The following is a 25,694-nucleotide window of genomic DNA, read 5'->3' on the forward strand; positions in this document are numbered from 1 at the left end:
TCTATCTTCCATTAACCTTACAACAGCTTCCTCCAAGGGGGTGTTCACTATCCTGCTGAAACAGAGCAAAATTATCCTTTTTAGTTCTCTTTTAGATTTCAGGAACTTCAATCTGCTTCTCGGACTTCCTGTCACGTTTTCATCCATCCTTGAGAACATATCCCTGCTTATGGGTCCTTTTAAACACTGATCTCCCGAGACAGTCCACCATCCTACCACTCTATAGTTCTGTAAATGTCTTTCGCTCACGTGTCAGAACGGGCTAGGTTATGCAGCGGTAACAGGTGCCCCCCCCCCCCAATCTCACAAGGTCAGGAGGTACGGGGGTACTAAAAATCATCTGCATTTTACAAATGAGTAAACTGATCTTTGGTGTCTGAAAAGGTGCATAGCCCTCAGCGGGCAAAACCCTAAGGAACACAACACTTCACAAAGGCTCCTCCTGACCAATTAATTGCGCTACGTGAATACGCAGCCTCCAATTCCTCCGGTCCACCATGCAGCGTGCAATTGCGTATCTTTATCTTAGCGGAGAAATTTTCCCATCCAGAACTCAGGAACACCCACCCCGGGGGCCGACGGGGACGCTGGATGTGGATAGTGACCAGGAGCCCCGCTCTAAATAGTGTGGGGGCGAGTCTGCCTACGACAGAGACGACCAGGCGGGGGACATAAAACAGAAGAGTCGGTGGAGTTCTCCGGGTGGGGTCCACGTCCCGTCACTGGGTACATTCTGTACACACGAGCCCCTCCCTTGCCTGAAGTCGATTCCTGAAGACTTGACTTCACTATGGAGGAGTTGGGGAAAGGTGGGGTCTGGCTCGGTGCGCCCCAACCACCGTCCCCACCCCGCAGCAACCCCGCCCAGATCTGGCAGAGCCCTGGGCGATCCCGGGCGGGTGAGGAGGCGGGGAGAAGCTGCGAGGTCGAAGGCGGGGCGGGCGGCTGCCAAACCAGCCAATAGGCGGCTCTCCAGCGGCTGAGCCGAGATAGGGCAGGGGCGCCGACACCAGCACCATCGCCTCCCAAGTTTCCCCTTGTGGATGCAGGGCGCGGGTGGCTCCGCTCCTCCCGGCGCAGAGGGCCCCGAAGAGGCCGGAGGAGCGGGCTCGGGACGGGATTTGTGAGGAAGGGGAGAGGACGGGCGCCCCACCCGCTCGCCGGGTGGGGGGCTCGGTGAACGATGAAGGGCCGGCGGCGGCGGCGCCGGGAGTACTGCAAGTTTGCGCTGCTGTTGGTGCTCTACACGCTGGTGCTGCTGCTCGTCCCCTCCGTACTGGACGGCGGCCGCGACGGCGACAAGGGCGCGGGGCACTGCCCGGGCCTGCAGCACAGCCTGGGAGTGTGGAGCTTGGAGGCGGCGGCGGCGGACGAGCGCGAGCAGGGCGCCGAGGGGCGGCCGGCTGCCTCGGGGGGCGCGGGCCCGTCCCCCCAGTCCCTGGGCAACCTCAGCGGCGATGTCGCGGAGGCGGTGTCTCGCGAGAAGCAGCACATCTACGTGCATGCCACCTGGCGCACCGGCTCGTCGTTCTTGGGCGAGCTCTTTAACCAGCACCCGGACGTTTTCTACTTGTACGAGCCCATGTGGCATCTATGGCAGGCGCTGTATCCGGGCGACGCCGAGAGCCTGCAGGGCGCGCTGCGCGACATGCTGCGCTCCCTCTTCCGCTGCGACTTCTCAGTGCTGCGGCTGTATTCGCCGCCCGGGGACCCCGCCGCGCGCGCCCCGGGCGCGGCCAATCTCACCACGGCCGCCCTCTTCCGCTGGCGGACCAACAAGGTCATCTGCTCGCCGCCGCTTTGCCCCGGCGCGCCCCGTGCCCGCGCCGAGGTCGGCCTCGTCGAAGATGCCGCCTGCGAGCGCAGCTGCCCGCCCGTGGCTCTACGCGCCCTGGAGGCCGAGTGCCGCAAGTATCCGGTGGTGGTCATCAAGGACGTGCGCCTCCTCGACCTGGGTGTGCTGGTGCCTCTGTTGCGTGACCCCGGCCTCAACCTGAAGGTGGTGCAGCTTTTCCGTGATCCACGGGCTGTGCACAACTCGCGCCTCAAGTCCAGGCAGGGGCTGCTGCGCGAGAGCATCCAGGTGCTGCGCACCCGCCAGCGGGGCGACCGCTTCCACCGCGTGCTGCTGGCGCACGGCGTGGGCGCTCGGCCCGGGGGCCAGTCCCGCGCCCTGCCCGCCGCACCGCGCGCCGACTTCTTCCTGACCGGCGCGCTCGAGGTCATCTGCGAAGCCTGGCTGCGCGATCTCTTGTTCGCGCGCGGAGCTCCCGCCTGGCTGCGGCGCCGCTACCTGAGGCTGCGCTACGAGGACCTGGTGCGGCAGCCGCGCACCCAGCTGCGCCGCCTGCTGCGCTTCTCCGGGCTGCGCGCGCTCGCCGCCCTCGAAGCCTTCGCGCTCAACATGACGCGGGGCGCGGCCTACGGCGCAGACAGACCCTTCCACCTGTCGGCGCGCGATGCCCGCGAGGCCGTGCACGCCTGGAGGGAGCGCCTGAGCCGAGAGCAGGTGCGCCAGGTGGAGGCGGCCTGCGCTCCAGCCATGCGTCTGCTGGCTTATCCTCGCAGCGGAGAGGACGACGACCTGGAGCTGCCTGTGGATGAGGAGAAGCCGCTGGAGACCGAGGCCGACGGCGCCACGTAGCCCCCCGTCGTGCGCCCCCGGGACGGATCCGGGTAAGGTTCGGGCTAGGGAAGGGCCTCTGGGGAGCTCAGACCAGCCTGCGGGGGGGGGGGGGAGTGGGGGTGGGTGCCATCCCAGATCTCACCGTGTCTGAATAGATTCGAGCGGGTGGGAAAGCGCTGCTGGTAGAATTTGGAAGAGAGTCTCGGGATCTCCAGCTTAGCCACTTGCCCCCTCCGAGGAGGGCCCTGCGACGAGACGGAGGGGGTTAAGTTTGGCTGAGGCGGAACATAGGTCCCCTCTATGAAGTAGGAGGGGTCGGTCACCTGTTGAGCACCTGTTGAGCATGGGGCAGGGGAGGGAGGGGGAAGAGAGGGAGAGGAGGGAAGAGGTCTGAAGAGAGCAAAGATTTGAAACAGTCATAATGGAACTTGAGACTGAAAATTGACATGAAAAGTATCGGATTTCGGGGACTATTTGAAGCTGGTTTTTTTGTTGTCGTTGTTGTTTTTTAACCTTGACACCGCTCTGTCCTGTGGGGAAACTTGGCAACACGGAGAAAGCCCAAAGCCGGGTTTGGCGCACAGTTATGGGCTCCTCTCCTCCCTACCCCGAATCTGTTTCATACTTCTTCTCTGTCTCTCTCTAATGCTCAGCTCCAGGGCTTTCCTTCTAAGTTACCAAGCCTACAGGTGCACAAAGGCCTCTCTTGAAACGGTTTTTGCACGTGTGTGTGTCTCAGGGTCTGGTATGGTCGCAGAGAATGGACTCTGCTTTCTCCTGGCTCCTGTAGCATTTTCCTTCCCCCCGCCCCCCAAAGGCTGGCGTTTGCAGGATATTTGACCACATCCCATTCACATCAGGTCACAAAAGCTGCCTGGTCAGCTTCCTCTAGCGCCCACGAGACCTTAGCGCCGGGCTTCCCGCATTCTGCCGCATCCCTTTGAGAGATGGAACCTTTAGAGGGACAGTAGCACCTTTGGCTGTGAAAAGACAGCCCCCACCCTCGATTTTTTGTTCTTTCTCTATAAGGCATGTGTCGTAAGACGCTAAGATGGGTCATAAATGACCTCAAAATGTGTTCAGTGTCCGTACATGGTTGGGCTGAGGGAAGAGTTTGTTCTGCATGATGCTGACCTTAGGGGTCTAGTTAGTGGCTTGGGAACGTGTTTCCCCAAACTGAGTGCGACTCTGTGCCTTGGGAGGGTGCAGCCTTCTGCACTGTGCAGTCTGGAGGAGGAGGAGGAAAAGCCAAGCCTTGAGGGCGGAAGTGACTTAAGTTTCCATTCATTATTTTATGGTGTAATTCAGTATTCCCCTGGGATGAAGCTCTGAGGACAAAGTGGAAGATGTTAATAAAGACGGATTTTGTTGTTCTTTAATAGACCAGGGTTGCAGAGCGATTTTGCTCCCAGCAATCAAGTGGTTTTCTGGGTCAGTTTCTGTAATTGCTAGGAAGTCTGTGTTCTTTCCTGATTTCCCGAGCAGAGGAAGGTAAGGCACAGTGTGACTTGTCACGTCTTAACAAAAACATCCTTTCATCTGCTAATCCTGTTTTTGCAGATGTAAGTAATGAACCAGCCCCTCACCCTCTCTCACAGGCCTGAGGGAAGAAAGCCTCTCCAGGAGGAATTCTGCAGCATTTTATGACTTTAAGAAGGTGGGGGGGGGGGGGGGGTGCCTGGGTGGCTCAGTCTTTTAAGTGATGGCTCAGGTTATGATCGCAGTTTGTGGGTTCGACCCCACATTGGGCTCTGTGCTGACAGCTCAGGGCCTGCTTGGGATTCTCTTTCTCTCTCTGTCTCTCCCTTGCTTTCTCTCCCCGTCCCTTCCTGGTTCGCATGCTCTCTTTCTCTCTCTCTCAAAATAAATAAACTTTAAAAAAGAAAAGAACTATCTCCCAGACACCTTTATGGTTTTCATTTTTACTATCAGTTATTCAGCTCTGGCTGGGGCAAGGTAAGAAAGAGAACAGAGAGGAGGACAGAGTGTATAATCTTCACCCTCTAGGAAGTTAGAATCCGTGTTGGTAACAGTGATTATGGAGCAGATGCTGGTGCTGCTGTTTGGAAGGCCAACGAGGCTCCCTTTGCAGGGACATTTGGGAGCAAGCCTTAGGCTCTTGCGTACGTTAGTGACTGAGCCCTCCTTCCCACACTTCTGCCAAAATTATCGGCCGCTACCATGTCACCCCCAACGAATCAGTGGATTTGTTAAGATGCATGTATTCCTGGTTCCTAGAAAGGTAACGTCGCTGGCCAGGACTTTCCAAAAACCTGTCACGCCCTGCTCTAGGGAAGGGGATGGATCCTCACATGCCATGCATCGAGCTAAGCATTGTGCACGTGCCATTACTTTGGTCTGTCATCAGTTTTTTTTTTTAACGTTTATTTATTTTTGAGATAGAGAGACAGAGCATGAATGGGGGAGGGTCAGAGAGAGGGAGACACAGAATCTGAAACAGGCTCCAGGCTCTGAGCTGTCAACACAGAGCCTGACGCGGGGCTCGAACTCACGGACCGTGAGATCATGCATGACCTGAGCTGAAGTCGGCCGCTTAACTGACTGAGCCACCCAGGCGCCCCTATCATCAGTTTTAAAGATGATGAATCCAGGACTCAGAGAAGCCAGGTGACCTGCCCAAAGTCACACCAGGGCTGGGGAGGGTGGGGTAGCCTTGGTGTTAGACCCCAGAGCTCAGAATCTCTCCTCTGGGCCCCTTGGCTTCCCCTGGCGGTACCTTTGGCACCCCGGCCAGGCTGGAGTGGGAGACACAATTAGCTTTATTGTTAGTGAGTTCCAGCCACTGGACAAATCCATAAAATGTCTCCGGGCTGCCCACGGCACCTATTCACCTTCCCCCTGGCTGTCCTTCACATGGGACATCATCGCGTGCCCTGTGACCCGACCAAGAACCAAGGGGGGTTTGCTCCTTGCTGAGTCGCAAACACACCGGGTGGAGTTGTTGCACAAGGGGAACTTTATTTGCATCAGGTAAGGAGAGCACGGGAATAACTTCCAAAGCCATGACTCCCCAAGGGTCAGGACGAATATTTAGATGGGGGAGCCTGGTTGGGGGGGGGGCGGGTGTCGCTGTGCACGGCTTCGCCTGCGCCTTAAGGAAACATGCGTATCCATGCCCTGTAGGTTATGCCAATGAGGCTTATGCGCCTCCTTGGGCGGAGACTTTATATTACAATGAGGTACTGACAGTTGTAGGTCATTTTAGAGGTCGCTCCGGGGTCCACAGGTGCAAGTGGGGAGGGGTTAGGCTCAAACTGGTCAGGGTGGTTTTGGTTCCCATTTGCCTAAGAGAGAAGCTGGAAAGAAGAGTTTAAGGGAAAATGTGGAACAAAGGTCAGTGAGTACATGCAGGTGGCAGTAAAAGTCAGGCATCGGGGTCTAGCTGGTGACACCCCTAGCTCAGCAGTGAAGGGGGGAGGGTGCTCTGCGTCAGTTCACCCGAGTACCTTCTGGATGGTCCATCCCGGACAGCCAGGATCTGGCAGGGAGGGAGGGAGTGCACTTTTTTTCCGGGCTGGGTGGGGACCAGAGCGCCATCAACCTGAGTCCCCAAGGACTCTTCCATCTTTTCCACCTTCTCGGCTTTCACTTACCAGCTTATCCTCCCAAGGATAAGGCTACAAGATCATAGCCTCGGCAACGAGCATCACTTCCTCACACAGGGACGCTGCAGCGTTGTTAAAATGCAGGAAGGAAGCTGGTTAGCGGGTAAGGAAGGGGTGGAGGAGTTTTCCCTCGCCTGTCTCTCCTTCAATCTGGTTATAAAACCTTCCCAGAACCCCCACCCCCAGCCGACTTCCTTTGACCTCCCACTGGCTAGCACTTGGTCACATGACTGGCACTAGCCCATTAATTGGGGAAAAGGAGGGGGCTCCTTGTGATCGGCTTAGACCCGAGATTCTCAGCACCCCCTGAACAGTACATTCACCTGAGGAGCTTGATTGATTGATTGATTGATTTTCAAATGTTAGTACCTGAACTCCACTCCCAGATATTCTGATTTTACGGGTGTGGGGTGGGGTCCAGGCACTGGAATGTTTTATTTACTTATTTTTTTAATGTTTATTTATAGTTGAGACAGAAAGAGACAGATCGCGAGTTGGGGAGGGGCAGAGAGAGGGGGAGACACAGAATCTGAAGCAGGCTCCAGGCTCCGAGCCCGCAGCACGGAGCCCAATACGGGGTTCAAACTCACAAAGCGTGAGATCGCAACTTGAGGCAAAGTCAGATGCCCAACCGACTGAGCCACCCAGGGGCCCCGAGGCACTGGGGTGTTTTAAAAGCTCCCCAGGGGATTGTACTTTGCGGCCAAAGTTGAGAACCACGGTGGGACCTGGACTGGTCATGGGTCATCGCCCAGGCGGCGCTCTTGCCCCTGGAACAAGATCCAGATAGGGAGTGAAGGGCTGTTGATGAGCAGAGAACTGTGGACCACGGCAATTTAAGTAAAGGCACTTGGAGCTCTGAGGTTCCAAGAAGCTGGAGGGTGTTAATATGGAAAGGGAAAAACATCTTCAATTATTCATGGCCCCGTTTATCACTCTCTCCCATTCCTTCGAATGCTTTGTTGTCTCTAGGTTCTTACTTAATAATCCATCATTGTGCCCGCGATCCGGTGCTGTTCCAAACAGACCCATGCGCTGTCCTATCCTTTTCAGCGTGTCTCCCTTTGATTTCTGCCCTTGGGAAGCCCCAAGATGTCATTCCTGTAGGCATTTAAGAGGCCTTGGTCTTAGGGTGCTTAGGTGGCTCAGTCGGTTAAGCATCCAACTCTTGGTTTTGGCTGGGGTCATGATCTCATCGTTCCGAGTTCGAGTCCTCATTGGGCTGCCAGTGTGGAGCCTGCTTGGGATTCTCTCTCTCCCACTCTCTCTACCCCTTCCCACGCACACACACACACACTCTCTCTCTCAAAATAAATTAAAAAAAAGACACCCTGGTCTTTGTTCTTGACAAGATATAGATGGGCCCTTTGAATGAATTTAGAAAAGGAGGTAAGTGCACTGTAAACTAATAACCCGACGATCAGAAAGCTTTCTAAGGACACTATCCAGACAGAAAAAGAAATGACCAGCCACCACCAAATCCCCAACAAAGCATTTTTTTTAAGATTTTTTTTTTTTTGAGAGAGAGGGAGATGGAGAGAGAGAGCACACGCTAGGGAGGGGAAGACAGGAAGTCAGAGCATCCGAAGCAGGTTCCTGCACCGGTAGCAGAGAGCCCAGTGTGGGGCTCCAACTCAAGAACGATGAGATCATGACCCCGGCCCACGTTGGATGCGTAACCAGCTGAGCCACCCAGGCACTGAAAAGTGAAACAGGTTTTTAAAACCCGTCCACATCCAAATCCTTAATGTCCCCTTGTGAGGTTAGTGCTGCCTCTGATCAAGACATTCTCCGAGCTCCCCTGTGGGTGGAGCTGCCTTCCCAAGCAGGACCCCCTCAGTTGATGGTGGATTTGGTGTCTAGGAAAAATCCAGACTCGTCAAGCGTGGCAGGTGAGGCAGGGGAGGAGGCTGCTCCTGCGAAGTGAGGTGTGGCCATAAGGTAGTAACCAAGTCATTTCTTGGCACATATGAAAATCCGTTTTTGTGTTAAGGTGCAGGAACCCAGGATTTTGAGCCTGGCCCTTCTGGTTACCTCTTTTTTTTTAATGTTTATTTATTTTTGTGAGAGAGAGTCAGCGGGGGGTGGGGGGGTGGCAGGGGTGGCAGAGGATCCAAAGTGGGCAGAGAGCCGATGCGGGGCTTCAACTCACGAACTGTGAGATCATGACCTGAGCCAAAACCGAGAATCAGATGCTTAACCGATTGAGCCACCCAGGCACCCCTCTCCTGGTTACTTCTTTTTTTAAAAAAAAAAATTTAATGTTTATTTTTGAGACAGAGAGAGAGAGAGAGGGGCAGAGAGGGAGGGAGACAGAATCTGAAGCAGGCTCCAGGCTCTGAGCTGTCAGCACAGAACCTGACACGGGGTTCAAACTCACAAACCGTGAGATCATGACCTGAGCCGAAGTCGGACGATTAATCTACTGAGCCACCCAGATGCTCCCTGGTTACTTCTTGACTGACCTTGGGCAAGTCCCTAAACCTTTATTTGGCTTTAGTGTTCTTACCAGTAAGAAGAGGAGGTCAAGAGGATTTTCAGGGCTTCTTGGAGCTGAGGGGAGGCGACATTTATTGCGTGCCTAGTTTGTGCACTGTTACATGCTTAATGCGTGTTGTCTGAGTGTGTCTTCACCTCAGCCTTATGAAGTACACAGTATCCCCATTTTTGGATGGTGAAACCAGCTCAGAGAGGTTGGGTAACTGTCAAGGATAACACAGCCGGAGGATTGCAATCAGGTGCTCTCTATCTTGAAACTAGCATCTAAAATTATTTTAGAAATAACATAAGCACACGGTGGAGAAAGAGCTTAAAACTTAAAATAACCCGCCAGTCTTACTTCCCAGAAGCAACCACATGCGTTTCCTAGAAGACAGACATGTCTTGGGGTATCTGTCTAGAAACGTTTTATGTGAAATCAAGCATAGTTAGCCTTTGCAGTCTAGTTCAGTCTTCTTATTTTTATTTCCTTAAAACATTTCTAATTGAGAGATAATTGACATAGGACACCGTGTTAGTTTCAGGTGAACGACGTACTGATTCAATATTCGCGTACATCGTGAAGCGATCACAGTCTAGTTAACGTCTGCCTCCGCTTGTAGTTAATTTGTTTTCTTCTGATGAGAACTTTTAAGATCTACTCTCTTACCAACTTTCAAGTGTACCATACTGCATGTCCACGACTTATTTATTTCATACCTGGAAGTTTGTGCGTTTTGACCCCTTTCGCCCATTTCGCCCGCCTGGCTCTGGAAAGTACCAACCTGCTCTCTCTCTGAGTGTGTTTGTTTTTTGGATTCCCCACATAAGTAAGAGCATACAGTATTTGTCTTTTTTCCATCTGACTTATTTCATAAGCATGATGTTCTCAAGGGCCATCCATATTCTCGCAAATGACGAGATTCCCTTGTGGTTTGTGGCTGAATAATCGTCCATCGTGTATATCTAAGCCGTAGTTTCTTTATCCATTCCTCTATTGTAAATAATGCCGCAGTGAACACAGAGGTGCAGGTATCTTTTTGAGTTAGTGTTTTTGTTTCCTCTGGACAAATACCCAGAAGCAGACTTCCCCGATCACGTGGCGGTTGTGGGTTTACCTTTTTCAAGGAACTGCCATACTGGTTTCCGTAGTGGCTGCGCCAATTTCCATGCTATCATGCATTTTTGCTTCCATCTGCTTAAGTCCAGAAACATGACGGCTCTGATGAGAGTAATCAAGAACGTGAGTCTGAAGAAGAGGGTGGAGAGAAGTCACAAGTTCCAGATTCTAAATCGCTATTTTGGGCAAGTCCTCGAAGTCCGGCGCTGGACAGAACACCCCCGGGGAATTCGTCGGCTGCTGTACATTCTCTCTCCGCCAGCCCCTGGCCACCAGCCGAGGGCACGGATGTCACCTGTGTTTTGGAGAGTCTCAGTAGTGATTGCATTTAATAAATATGAGGGCAGAGCCCCTGGGTGGCTCAGTCAGTTAAGTGTCTGACTTCGGCTTAAGTCTTGATCCCGTGGTTCGTGGGTTCGAGCTCCACGTCCGGCTCTGTGCGGACAGCTCAGAGCCTGGAGCCTGCTTCGGATTCTGTGTCTCCCTCTCTCTCTGCCCCTCCCACACTCACATGCACACTCGCTCACTCTCTCTCAAAAAATAAACATTTAAAAAGTTTTCAAAAATAAACACAAAGCCATATTTTTCTTTCCATAGGCTATTTAGGGACATTTTTAGGAACTCTTTCAGTATCTCTCTGCTGGGGAAAAGACGGGAGGGGAGGTTGCTTTTCATTCTGAAAGCTGGGTTTTTAAAAAATGTTGACTGTTTCGAGACTAAAATTGTATATGCTTTCAGGAATTTGAAAGTCTGAGAATACCGGCTGCTGATGGTTGCCATTATGTTCTTACAAAATTATTTTCTGTTTTTCTGTGGGATGTTCCAGCAGCTATCAGTGTCATAACGTACTGCTGAGTTCATGCACTTATCCTTTAGAGGATCAGTAACGTTTAGGGAAAGATTTATGGGCTTAAGCAAGAAACTTAGTACCAGCTCGCTGTAATAAGTTTTTACCTATTCAGATTAAACTTCACGATTCTTTAGCTTTTGTTTAGGGGTTTTTCTGGTGATCTTTTACGAAGAATCTTTTCTAAGGCACTGTTCTCTTACCTTTTTTGTGCCAGTGTTTCAGAAAATCGCGAACTGGATTCCTCTGCTTCCACTAATCCAGTTGTGACAAAATCTAATGTGTGAGGTATGATACAAAGGGTACAGGAATCGGGGCACCTGGATGGCTCAGGTCATGATCTCACGGTTTGGTTCACGAGATCCAGCCCCTCACTGGGCTTGTGCTGTCAGCATGGAGCCCGCTTTGGATGCACTGTCCCAGGGGCGCCTGGGTGGCGCAGTCGGTTAAGCGTCCGACTTCAGCCAGGTCACGATCTCGCGGTCCGTGAGTTCGAGCCCCGCGTCGGGCTCTGGGCTGATGGCTCAGAGCCTGGAGCCTGTTTCCGATTCTGTGTCTCCCTCTCTCTCTGCCCCTCCCCCGTTCATGCTCTGTCTCTCTCTGTCCCAAAAATAAACGTTGGATGCGCTGTCCCCACCTCTCTCTCTGCCCGTCCCCTGCGTGCACGCTCTCTCTCTCAAAAATAAATTAAAAACTAATAAAGGTTACAGAACTAAAATAATGAAACTTGGTAAAACATTATAGGAGTGTACTTTAACATATTTCATTAGTTCCCAGACCCAACGTGACATTGCTACGTTTTTCCATGTTTATTTATTTGGAGAGACAGAGAGAGGCAGAGAAAGAGGGAGAGAGAGAATCCCAAGCAGGCTCTGTGCTGTCAGCGCAGAACCTGACGCGGAGCTCGATCTCGTGAACTGTGACATCGTGACCTGAGCTGAAATCAAGAGTTGGGACGCTTAACTGACTCAGCCACCCAGGTGCCCCTCATTGCTACATTTGTAATCGTGCGTAAGTGTTAAGTATGTGTCTAAGAAAAACGCTGCAGTAGGATGGCTTAACAGGTGACCTTGCATAGCAAAGGATGCACACTTTTTACATTTTGAGAGGTAAAGTTCTTTGAAGTTGCTCTAGTGTTCACTCCCAGCGTTTCTGGGAGTGTCTGTTTCCCAGACTTTCAACAACGTGGATTTTCCCTAATTTTTTCATCTTGGCTAGTGTGATGGGTGGAAAAACGCTTCCCCCCAGAGCCCGGGCTCTCTCTGATCCCACAGCGCCTCTCAGACCGTAAATAATTGCCTACATGTCCAGTTGTGGTGACCAGGATGCCCCGACGAAATCGCCTTCTTAGCCTCCTGGACTCCACATGTATTTGGCAGGTGTCGTTCCCGTGATCCCTTCTGAAGGACTGGGTACGCTGTGAAATCAAAATGATCATCTTTATATAAAACCAGGCAGACACGTGACCGCCGGCTTAGGACTGGCCTTGTGGTGCTGTCGCAGTGGGTTCTACCTATTGACTTTGAACTTCCACTATTTCGGGACGCTATCACTGGGGGGATTTGGCTGATTTTAAATAAGGTTTAACCCATTGTGCACGGTCTCGGTGCTCCTGAGAGCCCTCTTTGTTGTCTGGGGCAGTGGGTTTTCAAAGAAGTTTTTTTCAGTCTGGGCAGAGATTTTCTTCCCATGAATACAAATGTCATATAAATAGTCCGAGCGATGCTTTTAAAAAACATTTATAAGCAGCTGGCTTAAAATTCCTCAGTATGCCTTTTCTCAGGCTGCTGGCAGCATGAACAGCCCGGAGAAGACCAGAAACTGAAAAACGCACAACTGGTCTTTTATGGGTCTGAGTTCCAGCTGAACAAAGTGGGTTAGAAATGAACCTCTCTCCAGGCACCTGGGTGGCTCAGTCGGTTAAGTATCTGGCTCTCAATTTTGGCTCAGGCCATTGTCTTGTGGTTTGTGAGTTCGAGCCCTGCGTGGAGCGTGCTTAGGATTCTCTCTCCCTCTCTCCCTGCCCCTTCCCCGCTCTCTCTAAATACAGTTTAAAAAAAATTTTTTTTAAATTTTTTATTTATTTTTGAGACAGAGAGAGACAGAGCATGAGTGGGGGAGGGGCAGAGAGAGAGGGAGACACAGAATCCGAAACAGGCTCCAGGCTCCGAGCTGTCAGCACAGAGCCCGACACAGGGCTCGAACTCACAAACCGTGAGATCGTGACCTGAGCCGAAGTCGGATGCCCAACTGACTGAGCCACCCAGGCACCCCTAAATAAACATTTTTTTAAAGTAAAGAGAAAAGAAATGAACTTCTCTCTTTTTCTCTCTCTCTCTTTTTCTTTCTCTCTCTCTCTCTCTCCCTCCCTCTCTCTCTCTCTCTCTCTCTCAGAGGTCTCCTGGCTCGTCATTCTCTTGCTTTGTAGTGGAACTGAAGGAATTGGCTCTATTGAGAGAAACATTTCTGCCTAGGTGCGGTATAGAGTAAGAACAGTAAGGACTAAGAAATAGCCCTGGCCCAAGTTCAAGAACATGGGGAAGTGGAGAACCCTTTGGGAGCCGAACAGGAAGCAGTTTCAATTGGAGAAAAGTTGCAGAGCTCAGGGATGTCTTCATGAGAATTGGAACACTTCAGCTTTGCTCCCTGCCTACCCCCCCCCCCCCGCCCCCGGCCCCGCAGGCACCACGCCAGCATCCGGGTGTGACCGCTTCTGCAGCTGCCCTTGTTCACATTAAAGACCGTCGTGCTGGATGCTGATAGTGGATATTTCTCAGTGAGGGGGTTAAGGGGCTGTGAAGGGCGACCACCACGTCTGACTTCAAGGATGACCGCGTTCAGAGTGAACAGACTGCCCTCCCCTGAAATCAACATGAGTAGCAAGGAGCTTTGCTGTAGGGCGACATTCTGGAAACAGCCACTGAGGCAGAACGTGTGTTTGTGCGTGCAATGGAAGCCCTTTCTATTAAGCCTTTCTTTCGGACAGCAGTGCTAAAAGGAGCCCCAGAAGGCACCGGGCGAGCCGTGAGGACGCAGGGCAGTCCCTGGGCCCTGCTGGCCAGATGCCTCAAATCCGGCCGGAAATGAGATCGTCTAGAAGGCCAGCTTGGAGAGATTCATATGGTGTGATTAATGTCATTTGGTCGTGGCAACCAGCAGGCCAGAAGCAGAGGAACCAGCCTACCTGAAAAGTCAGAAACGGAACATGACAGAAACGTTTGTTAAGGTGTAGGGAGCAGGTAGGGGCTCGGGACTGTGAGTTCTTTTGTAAAGGTGGTAAACTGAGGGAAGTCGGGAGCAGATGCCAGCGTGAACTTGGGAGGAGGCCAGCCGAAGCAGTTTTTACATACCAGACAGATCAGGTGAGCTGCAGGGAGAAAGACCCCAGAGCTTTTGAGGTCACTCTCCCCATGGCTGAGACCAGACTTTACGAGAAAGGACTCGTCATCGTTTCAGAGAGATCATGGGAACAGTAAGCCAAACTACTAAAATCAAGAGTGTTTTAAAAATAGGACTTCCTTTCAGACAGCCTAGAGCTGGCATATGTGAAATGTACGGATTTGAGAAGCAATGAAAGTAGATGGCCCTTTCTTGCTCTAATGAAGGATATCACCAACATGGATGTAATAAAGGAAAATAATACATTTCTTCAGGTTCTGCAAACAATAAAAAAGGTTACCCTTTGTTGTCTTTCTGTGCCCTCTCCCCCCCCCACTCACCCACCCCACCCCCAGCTAGGGATGGCAAAGGGGACTATCTCGCAAAAAAGGAGGTGGTTGGCTGAAAAAAAAACCCACACAAGCACACCCTCCCAAAGATAACAGCATTCCCAGCACTACTGAATTCCTTTTACATTTCTTTTCTTTTCTTTTTATTTCCCAACAAAGGGAAAGAGAAATAGTTTGGAACTCAGGAAAAATTCACATCCTGCTCCTAAATATGGCAATTTCCGGCAATCCTATGGGCCCAGGGGAAGAGTGGTTTCCCCACGCTGACACCCTGTGCCAACGTGAACCTGCTCTTGGCCATGGGGCCATTTTATCCCCCACTGAACTCTGGACAGGGCTAGATCCGGGTAGAGCTGACACGGTGCCTCACTCTACAGGAAGAGATGGGCACGGACGCCGTATACTGGCTAGACATGCTAACCTGTGAACCTTAAAGTTGATCGGGGGGGGGGGGGCCCAGGGACCCCCTCTCCCACCTGCAGCCAACTCCACGGACCAGTAGCCCCTGTGGGGGCCAAAGGGCTGCCTGAATGACAGATCCAAGCTCCCTCACTTCCTAGCCACACTAATCCGAGCCGCCCCCCACTTGGTAGATGACAAACATGTGCAGGTGGGCAATCAAATCTATGTTCTAAGATCCTGACTCAGTTCCTTTACTTGAGTCGGGAACTTTACTCACAAAAGCAATTATGTATGCCAATTAAAACTAGACCTCGGAGCAGCTCAATGAAAGGAAAAAACAAAAGCCAACTTAGACTTCGCGGTTTCCAAGTTTTATAAATACTGGTTTGGAGCACATTTTATTCATTTTGTTCTCAAGCGAGCTCAGAAACTTGGGACATTTTTCGCTGGGGGTGGGCATGATAAAACTAAAAACATGCCATTATTTGATCCCATTCTATTGGGGAAGTATAATGGCCATTTAATTTGGGCTCCGGCTGACTCTGGAGCTTGACCAAATGACTCGCATGGGTTGAGGTTTTCCTTGGAATTCTGGAGTGGAGAGGTGAGTCCTTTTCTCGCACCGTGAGCAGGGAGGAGGGCCGGGGGCGGGGGGCAGTTCAGCTCCTGGAGGGCTGCCAGCAAGTGGCTTCTCCCCTAGTTTCTCCCCCTACTCCCTAGGCACGCGTTTTTGTGTGTGTTTTTTAAATTTATTAATTTATTTTTTATTTACAATAACTTTTTGGGGGGCGCCTGGGTGGCTCAGTCAGTTAAGTGCCTGATTTCGGCTCAGGTCATGATCTCATGGTCTGTGAGTTCGAGCCCCGCATCGGGCTCTGTGCTGACAGCTCAGAGCCTTGGAGCCTGTTTCCGATTCTGTGTCTCCCGCTCTCTGCCCCTTCCCTGCTTGTGCTCTGTCTCTCTCAAAAAATAAACATTAAAAAAATTAAAAATAAATAAACATAGAAAATAGTTTTTTTTTTTTAACATTTCTTTTTGAGAGACAGAGCATGAGCGGGGGAGGGGCAGAGAGAGAGGGAGACACAGAATCGGAAGCAGGCTCCAGGCTCTGAGCTGTCAGCACAGAGCCCAGTGTCGGACTTGAACTCACGAACGGTGAGATCAGGACCTGAGCCCAAGTCCAATGCTTAACCCACTGCCCCACCCAGGCACCCCTGTGGGTTTTTTTTTTTTTAATTCAGTCCCTGTTTTCAACTTAAGCGAGAGTTGCTTCAAGGATTAAATCCCACTAGTGCAAATATAGTGGCAACACCCCTCCCCCCTCCGCCCTGCCACTTGATTTGTCAGACGGAAAGTCTGGAAATAATTTATAACGTTTATGCTATTTAAGTACATTTCTAGCTATTTGGGGGGTGCGGTTGTATTAGCAAACTAAATGTTTCCTATTACATTTCGCTTTAGAGTCACAGTGAGGGAATGCTTGCCCTTTGACATTTCTGGGGTTTCAAGTATTATTTTAACATCATCCCCAAGCATCTTCCTTAAAAAAAAAATCTTAATGGCCCTATTGTCGTAAACACTGTCAGTCATTTCCGTTTTCCTTAGCGCCGCATTTCACCCATTGGGGGTTAAAACAGGAGGGTCAAGAAAACTTAAAAAGGGGTTGACAGATAATGTCAGGAACGCCATCCACAGAGGGTGAGGCCGGGCTGGGATGGTGGGAGAAGACCCCACGAGCACCCGTGGCCACTGAAAAGGAGCCTAACGCCCGTCCGCAGCCCATCTGCCCTGGAGGGGATCCAGGAGGAAGGCTGTTACAATGGGCTGGAAAGTAATTCACCCGTGATAGCGGGGCCCTGCTGAATACCCGGAAATCTCAGCCCCCCCCCCCCAGCCCAAGCACCACGTCGTCGCACCGACTCATAGCATCTGGGAAGCAGCTTTCGGGGTGATCAAACGGGGGTGCCTCACCTGGCACAACTCTGTGGGCCGGGACACGTGCGTACCTCCGGAGGCGAAACGAAGAAAAACTTGGAAAAGGGCCGGGGGTGGGGGGGCGGCGATCTACAAATGCAGTGGGAGGGGGAAGTGAGCTGTCCCGTGCCCCTGGGGGGGGGGGGCGTACCTGACTCCAGCTGGGCCAGGAAAGCCACCGAGAGCGGCAGGGCTGCAAGTTCATTTGGTGTGGCCGTTCTGTCGTCAAACTTGAAAGCCAGCAGGAAGTTGATTTTCCCCCCTCCCCCATGCCAGCTTCGAAGGTTGGCCGAAGTGTGATTAAAATGCTAAGCGTGTGCCTCCCTGAGTTATTCTACTGGAGGGCAGGGAGCCTCGGCCAAGCCAACTGCACGCAATCGCAGTGAGGCTCCGTTCCCTTTGATGGTACTGAGGCTAGCCAACCAGCTGCATTTAGGGCCTGGCTGGTCATTTAAATAATCAGGGAAACTGCCGCACAGGAGGGAAAATACACGCAACTCTTGGGAGTATGACTTTGAATCTGTAAGTAAACCATCGTTTCTTTAAATACATTTTTTAAGTTTATTTCTTTTAAGACACGGAGAGGGAGAGTGCGCACAAGCAGGGGAGGGCCAGAGAGAGGGGACAGAGGATCTGAAGTGCTGACCGCAGAGTCCCATGGGGGGACTCAAACGCATCAACCCCCACGACCTGAGCTGAAGTCGGATGCTTAAACCAACTGAGCCACCCAGGCGCCCCAACAATCCTTTTCCTAAAAGCGCAGGTGGGGGCGCCTGAGTGGCTCAGTCAAGCCTGACTTCGGTTCAGGTCATGATCTCTCAGTTTTGTGGGTTTGAGCCCCAGGTAGGGCTCTGTCCTGAGAACTCAGAGCCTGGATCCTGCTTCGAATTCGGTGTCTCCTTCTCTCTCTGCCCCTCCCCCACTCGCAGTCTGTCTCAAAAATGTTTAAAACATTTTTAAAGAAGTAAAAGTGCAAGCAAATTTGTGAATTGAGCATGAAGGAAAGACTTCACACTTCAAGGCCACATTTTCTTAAAACAACCCTTTTCCACATGCTTCACAAAACAGTAATGTACTGAAATCTCTATACTTCTGGAAATTAGTTGCACTAACTTTTGCAAATTACCTCTTTTCAGGGCCCCTTGGTGGCTCAGTCAGTTAAGTGTCCAACTGTTGGTTTCAGCTCAGGTCATGATCTCATGGTTTTGCCAGTTCGAGTCCCACATCTGGCTCTGCACTGTTAAGTGCAGAGCCTGCTTGCGATTCTCGCCCCCTCTCTCTGCCCCTCTCCCACATGTGCTGTCTCTCTGAAATTAAATAAATAAATAAAATCATCTCCTTCCTGTTATCATACAGAGTAGGTCTTTTTTTAAATTGAAGTCTTAGGTTCCAGTATTAAGAGTCCACATTTATATACATCACAAAGTGATCTCCATGGTAAGTATAGTCACCATCTGTCACCATGCAGCGTTATTACAAAATATTATTGACTACGTTCCCTATGCTGTACTTTGCATGCCTGTGACTTAGTTATTTTATCACTGGAAATTCAGTGTCCTTAGTCCCCTTCACCTATGTCACCGATTCCCCCACCCCACCCCCTTTCCTCTGGTAACCACCTGTTTGGTCTCAATATGAATGTGTTTTGTTTGTTCCTTTACTTTTTTAGATTACACAGTATTTGTCTTTCTCTGTCTGACTTATCTCACTTAGCAATAATACCCTTTAGGTCCATCCATGTTGTCACATATGGCAAGATCTCATTTCTTCTGGTTAATATTCCATTGTGTGTGTATGTTTGTGTATGTATCTATATATACACATATAGAGATACACACATATATGTATACACACATATACACATGTATGTATATATACACACATACACGCACAAAAATACACACACACACACACACATATACACAGCATATCTTAAAAAAAATTTTTTTTTAATCTAGGGGCGCCTGGGTGGCTCAGTTGGTTGAGCGTCCGACTTCGGCTCGGGTCGTGATCTCACGGTTCGTGAGTTCGAGCCCCGCGTTGGGCTCTGTGCTGACAGCTCAGAGCCTGGAGCCTGCTTCTGATTCCGTGTCTCCCTCTCTCTCTGCCCCTCCCCCGTTCATGCTCTGTCTCTCTCTGTCTCAAAAATAAATACATATTTTTAAAAAGTTAAAAAAATTTTTAATGTTTATTTATTTTTGAGAGAAAGAGGGGATGGAAGGGCACAGAGAGGGAGACAGGATCCCACGCTACAACAGAGAGCCCGACGCGGGGCTCAAACTCACAAACCTTGAGATCGTGACCTGAGCCGAAGTCAGACATTTAACTGACTGAGCCACCCAGGAACCCCAAGATTTATCTAATTTTTAATCTTTTCAAAGAACCAGCTTTGTTTCATGGATTTTCTCTAATGTTTTTCTGTTTTCAGTTTTACTGATTTCTTGTATTTATTTTCATCTTGTTTTTTGAGGTGGGTGTTGATCATCCATCTGAGACCTTACATCATTTCTAGTGTAAGCATCTAATACTATAAATTTCCTTCTCAGCACTACATTGTCTGTATCTCACAAATTTTGATATGTTGCATATTCATTTTAATTCAATATATTGGTGTTGTTTAATATTCCACGGATTATTTACAGATGTGTTCTTTAATTTCCAAGGGTCTAGAGAATTTCTTGCTCTTTTTCTACTATAGATTCTTAGTTTGATTCATCATTAGAGAACACACTCTGTATTATCATTTCAATTCTGTGAAATTTGTTCAGGTTTGTCTTATGAACCAGGATATGGTCTAGCTGGTGAATGTTCCATGCGTGCTCAAAAATAATGTGTTTCTATTGTTATCAGGTGGAATGTTGCATAAATGTCAATTCAGTCTTGCTTGGTTGATGGTATTATTTCGTTCCTCTGTATCATTGTTGATTTTCTGTCTAGTGAATTGTATCACTTGTTAGAGAGATACTGACGTGTCCAACTATAGATGTGAGCATGTCAATTTCTCCTTTCTGTTCATTCAGGTTTTGCTTTTAAAAAATTGAAGTCCTGTCGTTTGCTGCATATATACACATTTAGGATTGCTATCTTGTTGGTGGGTTGAACCTTTTGCCATTACATACTGTCCTTTGCTGCCCCTGGTAATTTTCTTTGCTCCAAGGTTTATTTTACCAGATATTAATATAACCATTCTTCCTTTTTTCTGATTTTTAAAAATTGAGATGGAATTCACATACCACAGTTCACCCTTGAAAGTGTTCGATTCAATGGCTTTTAGCACATTCAGAAGGCTGTACATTGATCACCACTATCGAATTCCTGTTTGTCTGATTATTATTTAAAAGTAGCAATTTTGGGGGGCACCTGGGTGGCTCAGTCGGTTGAGCGTCCGACTCTTGGTTTCAGCTCAGGTCAGGATCTCATGGTTTTGTGAGTTTGAGCCCCACATCGGGCTCCCAGCAGAGCCCCCTTGGGATTCTCAGTCTCCCTCTCGCTCTGCCCCTCCCCCGCCTGCGCTGTCTCTCTCTCTCTCTCTCTCTCTCTCTCAAAGTAAATAAACTTAAAACAAAATTTATTTAAAAAGTAGCAATTTATCAACCAAGTCATCAGTTTTCACACAATTTCAATAACTGTAGCAATTTCCTCGAACCACCTGTAGAAATTCTGAAATGACGGCATTGTTGTTTCAAAGCACTTGTTCTTTTTTAAAAAAAAATTTTTTTTCAACGTTTATTTACTTTTGGGACAGAGAGAGATAGAGCATGAACGGGGGAGTGGCAGAGAGAGAGGGAGACACAGAATCGGAAACAGGCTCCAGGCTCTGAGCCATCAGCCCAGAGCCTGACGCGGGGCTCCAACTCCCGGACCGCGAGATCATGACCTGAGCTGAAGTCAAACGCTCAACCGACTGCGCCACCCAGGCGCCCCAAAGCACTTGTTCTTTACTTGACCTGAATGATCCCCCACTTTTAGCACCGCTGCAACCTGAAAACCTGTAAGCTGCTTGGTGACCTTGGACTTGGCTATGGCAGCAGCTCACCAGACCCGTCTGTGGCAAGTGTCTGGGTCTCGCACCACCGATTCCCCTCTCAATTAATGTTTGTATGGCTTAATCGTTTTCATTCTTTGACTTTTCGACCTACCTACAAGGTATTTGAAATGACTTCCTTGTAGACATATAGTTGGGTCATGTTTTTAAAACCATTCTACTGGTCTCTTTTTGGTTTTGTTTTTGTTCTTTTTGAGAGAGAGAGAGAGAGCAAGAGCACACACACTGGAGAATTGGGGAGGGGCAGAGGGAGAGGGACAGAGAGAGTCTTAGGCTCCACACCCAGCTTGGAGCCTGACTCAGGGCTCCATCTCACAACCGTGAGATCACGACCCGAGCCAAAATCAAGATACTTAACCGACAGAGCCACCCAGGCGCCGCAGCTCATCTCTTTTTGTGTATCTGTGATCTTAGACCACTGATACTTAATGTTATTATTGATATTATAGGGCTTCAATTTGCCATTTATAAAACATAATTACTGTTTGTTCCCTGTTTTTTGTTCCCATTTCCCTTTTTGTGCCTTCCTGTTAGTTACTTGAATATTTAAAAATAATTCATCTTTGGGGCGCCTGGGTGGCTCAGTCGGTTGAGCGTTTGACTTCAGCTCAGGTCATGATCTCAGGGTTCGTGATTTCGAGCCCCGCATCGGGCTCTGTGCTGACAGCTCGGGGCCTGGAGCCTGCTTCGGATTCTGTGTCTCCCCCTCTCTCTGACCCTCCCCTGTTCATGCTCTGTCTCTCTCTGTCTCAAAAATAAACGTTAAAAAAATTTAAAAAATTCATCTTATTTGCAGTTGTTTTTTTTAAGTTTATTTATTTTTGAGAGAGAAAGAGTATAAGCCGGGGAGGGGCAGACAGAGGGGGAGACACAGAATCTGAAGCAGGCTCCAGGCTCCGGGCTGTCGCCACAGAGCCCGACATGGGGCTCGAACGCATGAGCTGTGAGATCATGACCTGAGCCGAAGTCGGACGCTCAACCGAATGAGCCACCCAGGTGCCCCTGCAGTGTTTTTTTTAATGTGTATGTTGAGAGACAGAGTGCATGTGTGAGCAAGCACGAGTCGGGGACGGGCAGAGAGAGAGAGGGAGAGAATCCTAAGCAGGCTCTGAGCTGTCAGCACAGAGTCCAACTTGGTCACAAACTGTGAGATCATGACCTGAGCCAAAATGGAGAGTCAGACATTTAACCGACTGAGCCTCCCAGGTGCCCCCCATCTAGTAGGCTTTTACAATTTTGGTTATTGTACTTGACAGCTCTAAACTTTCCATTTGGTTTTTTTTTAAAAAATATTTTCCCATGGGGCGCCTGGGTGGCGCAGTCAGTTAAGCGTCCGACTTCAGCCAGGTCACGATCTCGCGGTCCGTGAGTTCGAGCCCCGAGTCAGGCTCTGGGCCGATGACTCAGAGGCTGGAGCCTGTTTGCAATTCTGTGTCTCCCTCTCTCTCTGCCCCTCCCCCGTTCAAGCTCTGTCTCTCTCTGTCCCAAAAATAAATACACGTTGAAAAAAAAAATTTTTAAATATTTTCCTGCCAAGAATTTCTGTTTTTAAATTTGTATCAAGTGTGTTCCTGATGGCTAACTAAAGCATAGTTATGAGAGTGGCTTAACATCATTTGCAGATAATTCCAGAGTCTGTGTTGGTTCAGTGTTGGCACCTGTCACTTACCTTTTCTCATTCAAGTTGAAATTTCCCTGGTTCTTGGCTCGATAAGTGATTTTTTTTAATGTTTACTTGTTTTTGAGAGAGAGGGGGAGGACAGAGAGAGAGAAAGAGCATGAGTGGGGGAGGGGCATACAGAGAGGGGGAAGAGAGGATCCCAAGTGGGCTCTGACATGGGGTTCGAACCCACAAACCATGAGATCATGACCTGAGCCGAAGTTGGACACTTAAGTGACTGAGCCACCCAGGCACCCCTGCAGTGTATTTTTTCCCCTCATGTTTATTTATTTTGAGAGAGCAAGCGAACAAGTGTGAGCAGGGGGGAGGCAGAGAGAGAGGGAGAGAGAATCCCAAGCAGGCTCCAAGTTGTCAGCACAGAGCCTAAGTGGGGGCTCAAACCCATGAGCCACGAGATCATGACCTGAGCCGAAGGTGGACGCTTAACTCAGCCACCTAGGCGCCCGGACAAGTGGTTTTTAAATTGTATCCTATTTTGGATACATTTGAATCTCTGAATTTTATTTAGATCTATTTTAGCAGGTCTCCGCGGACACTGCTGGGGGAGGAAGGGGTGCACCACCTGGTTCCTGGCAGGTGGGGGCGGTAATCTAGAAGTCCTAGCTTCCCCTGGGCCTCTGCTGACAGGAGGGGGGATTGCGTGTGTGTGTGTGTGTGTGTGTGTGTGTGTGTGTGTGACCATTTACGTTTCCGGCCTGCTGGCATCTTCAGCGTCTATTCCGGGACACAGGGGAAACAGAAAGGCAACCCAGGGAACTCATGGCTCCGTCGTCCCTTATTGTCTGTGGTCGCTCCACCTTCTTTCCCCCACCCTTTAGAGTTTTATCTCTGTCTTACATATCATGTGGGGGGATTGTAGTTACACTTTGTACGTTTCCGGCCTGCTGGCATCTTCAGCGTCTATTCCGGGACACAGGGGAAACAGAAAGGCAACCCAGCGCTTTTTTTTAATATTTATTGATTTTTTGAGAGAGAGAATCCCGAGCAGGCTGTGAGCGGTCCGCGCACAGCCTGACTCGGGGCTTGAACTCACAAATCCGTGAGATCACGACCTGAGCCAAAACCAGAGTGTCAGACGCTGAACCGACTGAGCCAGCCAGGCGCCCCGAAATTAATCTTGTCCATGTGAATCTTTACGGCACACGTTTCATCATCTTGAAGACGCTTCTTTCCCCAGGCTCGGCGTCACTAGTCCTCTTGAGCCGATGGCCAGTTTCAGCACGTTAAAACATAATGTCAAATCTGGCACGTGGCCAGGGCAAGGGGAAGGATCACAAGGGAGCAAGAAACTGGTGGCAGGACTAGCACAGGGTATCGTAAGGAGACAAAGAATAAAGTTCAGATGCCGCAAAGTAGGAAGCTGGACTTGTTGCCTATAGACAGCCCCCGTTTTAGGGAACAGCCGACTCTTGTTGGCATGATTTATCGTGCACGTGTGAAGGATGGAGGGTGCCGTGGTCAGTGCCTGAAGGTACCGCTCTGATCCCAGGCCTTCCCCCGCTCTGTGCAGCTGGTCTCAGAAAGTTCTCTTCTCGGGGCGCCTGGGTGGCTCAGTCGGTTGAAGGTCCGACTTCGGCTCAGGTCACGATCTCACCGCGTCGGGCTCTGTGCTGACAGCTCGGAGCCTGGAGCCTGCTTCGGATTCCCCGTCTCCCTTTCTCTCTGCCTCTCCCCTGCTTGTGCTCTCTCTGTCTCAAAAATAAACATTAAAGAAAAAAAAAAAGAACGTCCTCTTCCCAACAGGTGCCCCCTCCAGCAGCAGTTGTAGAAAGCGCAGTCATGCGGACGGGGGTGCCCATCGTTCTCCTATCTTCATCCTCACCAAACACCTCTTGGGCCACATTTTCTCCTGGCCTGTCCTCACAAAGCAGAAATGACAGTTACTGCCTCGGTGTGGATTCCCAGCACTGGATGATGCAGCTTCCATACGGAAGGTCACAGGCTTCATGTTTAAGAGGACTTTACGCCGTCAGGGTTCAACAGGCTTTTCTGTCTGTGGATTTCTGTGTCCTGAAGTTCAAACGTCCTTGTTCCTTCCCTTCCAGGTCAGTCACCATGAACCGGGGCGCTCAGCCTGTTGCCCCAGCACTGGAGAAGCCACACTGTGGAGGCGGTGTCTCACGCTGTCACAGGCTGCGACTTGGCTTGGTACCCACGGCTGTGCCATTCTGCAGCGCGGGGATATCGTGAGCTCTTAGATAATGACCGATGCGTTGGTTGCAACGCAGTTGTCAGTAAAGAAGTGACCGCACAATGTGGATAATTATGCCCATAAAATAGGAAGAGCTTGAGTTCCCAGCCCGAACCTGCCTCTCCTGGAGCCGTTGCAACAGCGCGTTCTCGGGACAAAGAAGAGATGCGATTTGGTTTGAAGTGGACTCATTCGACTTTTCTTCAAATAGCCCCCCCCCCTTACACCTGCCCCCAAACCAATTTTTGAAAAGTAATTTCTCTCCCTGGGGTGGGAGAACCCCACGGACCCGAAACAAGATTTTGCTTTCAAGTTTTTCTGTCTGGTGTTTTTTGTTTTTGTGCTATTAAATGACCCCGGGGTCGTTGTTAAAGACAAGATTTGTTTTGTTTTGTTTTGCTAGGATTCAGATTTCATGATGAAGTTCAGTTGCGTGGTTGGGGTGGGGGGTAGGGTGGGAGGGAGAAGCTAGTCTACATACAAAGGAATATGAAGGAAACTATATTGAGTTCAAGAGCCTTAGCAGTTATCCAACACTCAAAGCCTGTTAACAACTGTTGTAGGCCAGAAGTTACAACACAGACCAGATTTAAAGTGTTTCTCTTAATCCTAAGGCACATTTCAAAAAAATCTCTGAAATCTGTTGCTGATTAAAAAAAATTTTTTTTTTTAATGTTTATTTTTGAGCCAGAAAGAGACAGAGCTTGAGCGGGGGAGGGGCAGAGAGAGAGGGAGACACAGAATCAGAAGCAGGCTCCGGGCTCCGAGCTGTCCGCACAGAACCCGACGTGGGGCTTGAACCCACGAACCATGAGACCATGACCTGAGCCAAAGTCGGAAGCCCAACCGACTGAGCCACCCAGGCGCCCCAGGTGCTGTGATTTTTTAGACCCTGTTTTAAAACTTAAGGTTTAAAGCACCTGAATCGGGGGCTGGCAAAAATCCTTTTCTGCAGAAAGTCAGATAGTAAATGGTC

The 25,694-nt window shown here is 50.0% G+C and overlaps 1 protein-coding gene and 1 long non-coding RNA gene across 4 annotated transcripts; one reads left to right on the forward strand and one right to left on the reverse strand.

Moving 5' to 3' along the window:
• The first annotated feature begins 961 nt into the window (after window positions 1-961).
• Window positions 962-25,096, forward strand: CHST7 (carbohydrate sulfotransferase 7). Of its 3 annotated transcripts, none has more exons than XM_043569593.1 (2): window positions 962-2,676; window positions 13,092-14,380. In XM_043569593.1, the coding sequence occupies exon 1, from the start codon at window positions 1,184-1,186 to the stop codon at window positions 2,642-2,644; it is 1,461 nt and encodes a 486-aa protein (XP_043425528.1). In that variant the 5' UTR covers window positions 962-1,183; the 3' UTR covers window positions 2,645-2,676; window positions 13,092-14,380. The 3 variants fall into 3 exon arrangements, with proteins under 3 accessions (XP_043425528.1, XP_043425529.1, XP_043425527.1); XM_043569594.1 differs by lacking the exon at window positions 13,092-14,380 and adding an exon at window positions 9,935-10,833; XM_043569592.1 differs by lacking the exon at window positions 13,092-14,380 and adding an exon at window positions 24,573-25,096 and having other exon boundaries at window positions 963-2,676.
• Window positions 5,586-6,495, reverse strand: LOC122476778. The gene is made up of 2 exons (XR_006295604.1): window positions 6,241-6,495; window positions 5,586-5,943 (listed from the first exon to the last, which is right to left on the reverse strand). It is a non-coding gene; the product is annotated as an uncharacterized LOC122476778 (long non-coding RNA).
• Window positions 25,097-25,694: the final 598 nt, after the last annotated feature.

This window comes from Prionailurus bengalensis, chromosome X (genome assembly GCF_016509475.1).
Source record: "Prionailurus bengalensis isolate Pbe53 chromosome X, Fcat_Pben_1.1_paternal_pri, whole genome shotgun sequence".
In the NCBI taxonomy this organism is placed as follows: domain Eukaryota; kingdom Metazoa; phylum Chordata; class Mammalia; order Carnivora; family Felidae; genus Prionailurus; species Prionailurus bengalensis.

What these genes read in the sequence shown, in the direction of transcription:
- CHST7 (XM_043569593.1), top strand. Translation starts at nt 1,184, where the DNA reads ATGAAGGGCCGGCGGCGGCGGCGCCGGGAGTACTGCAAGTTTGCGCTG.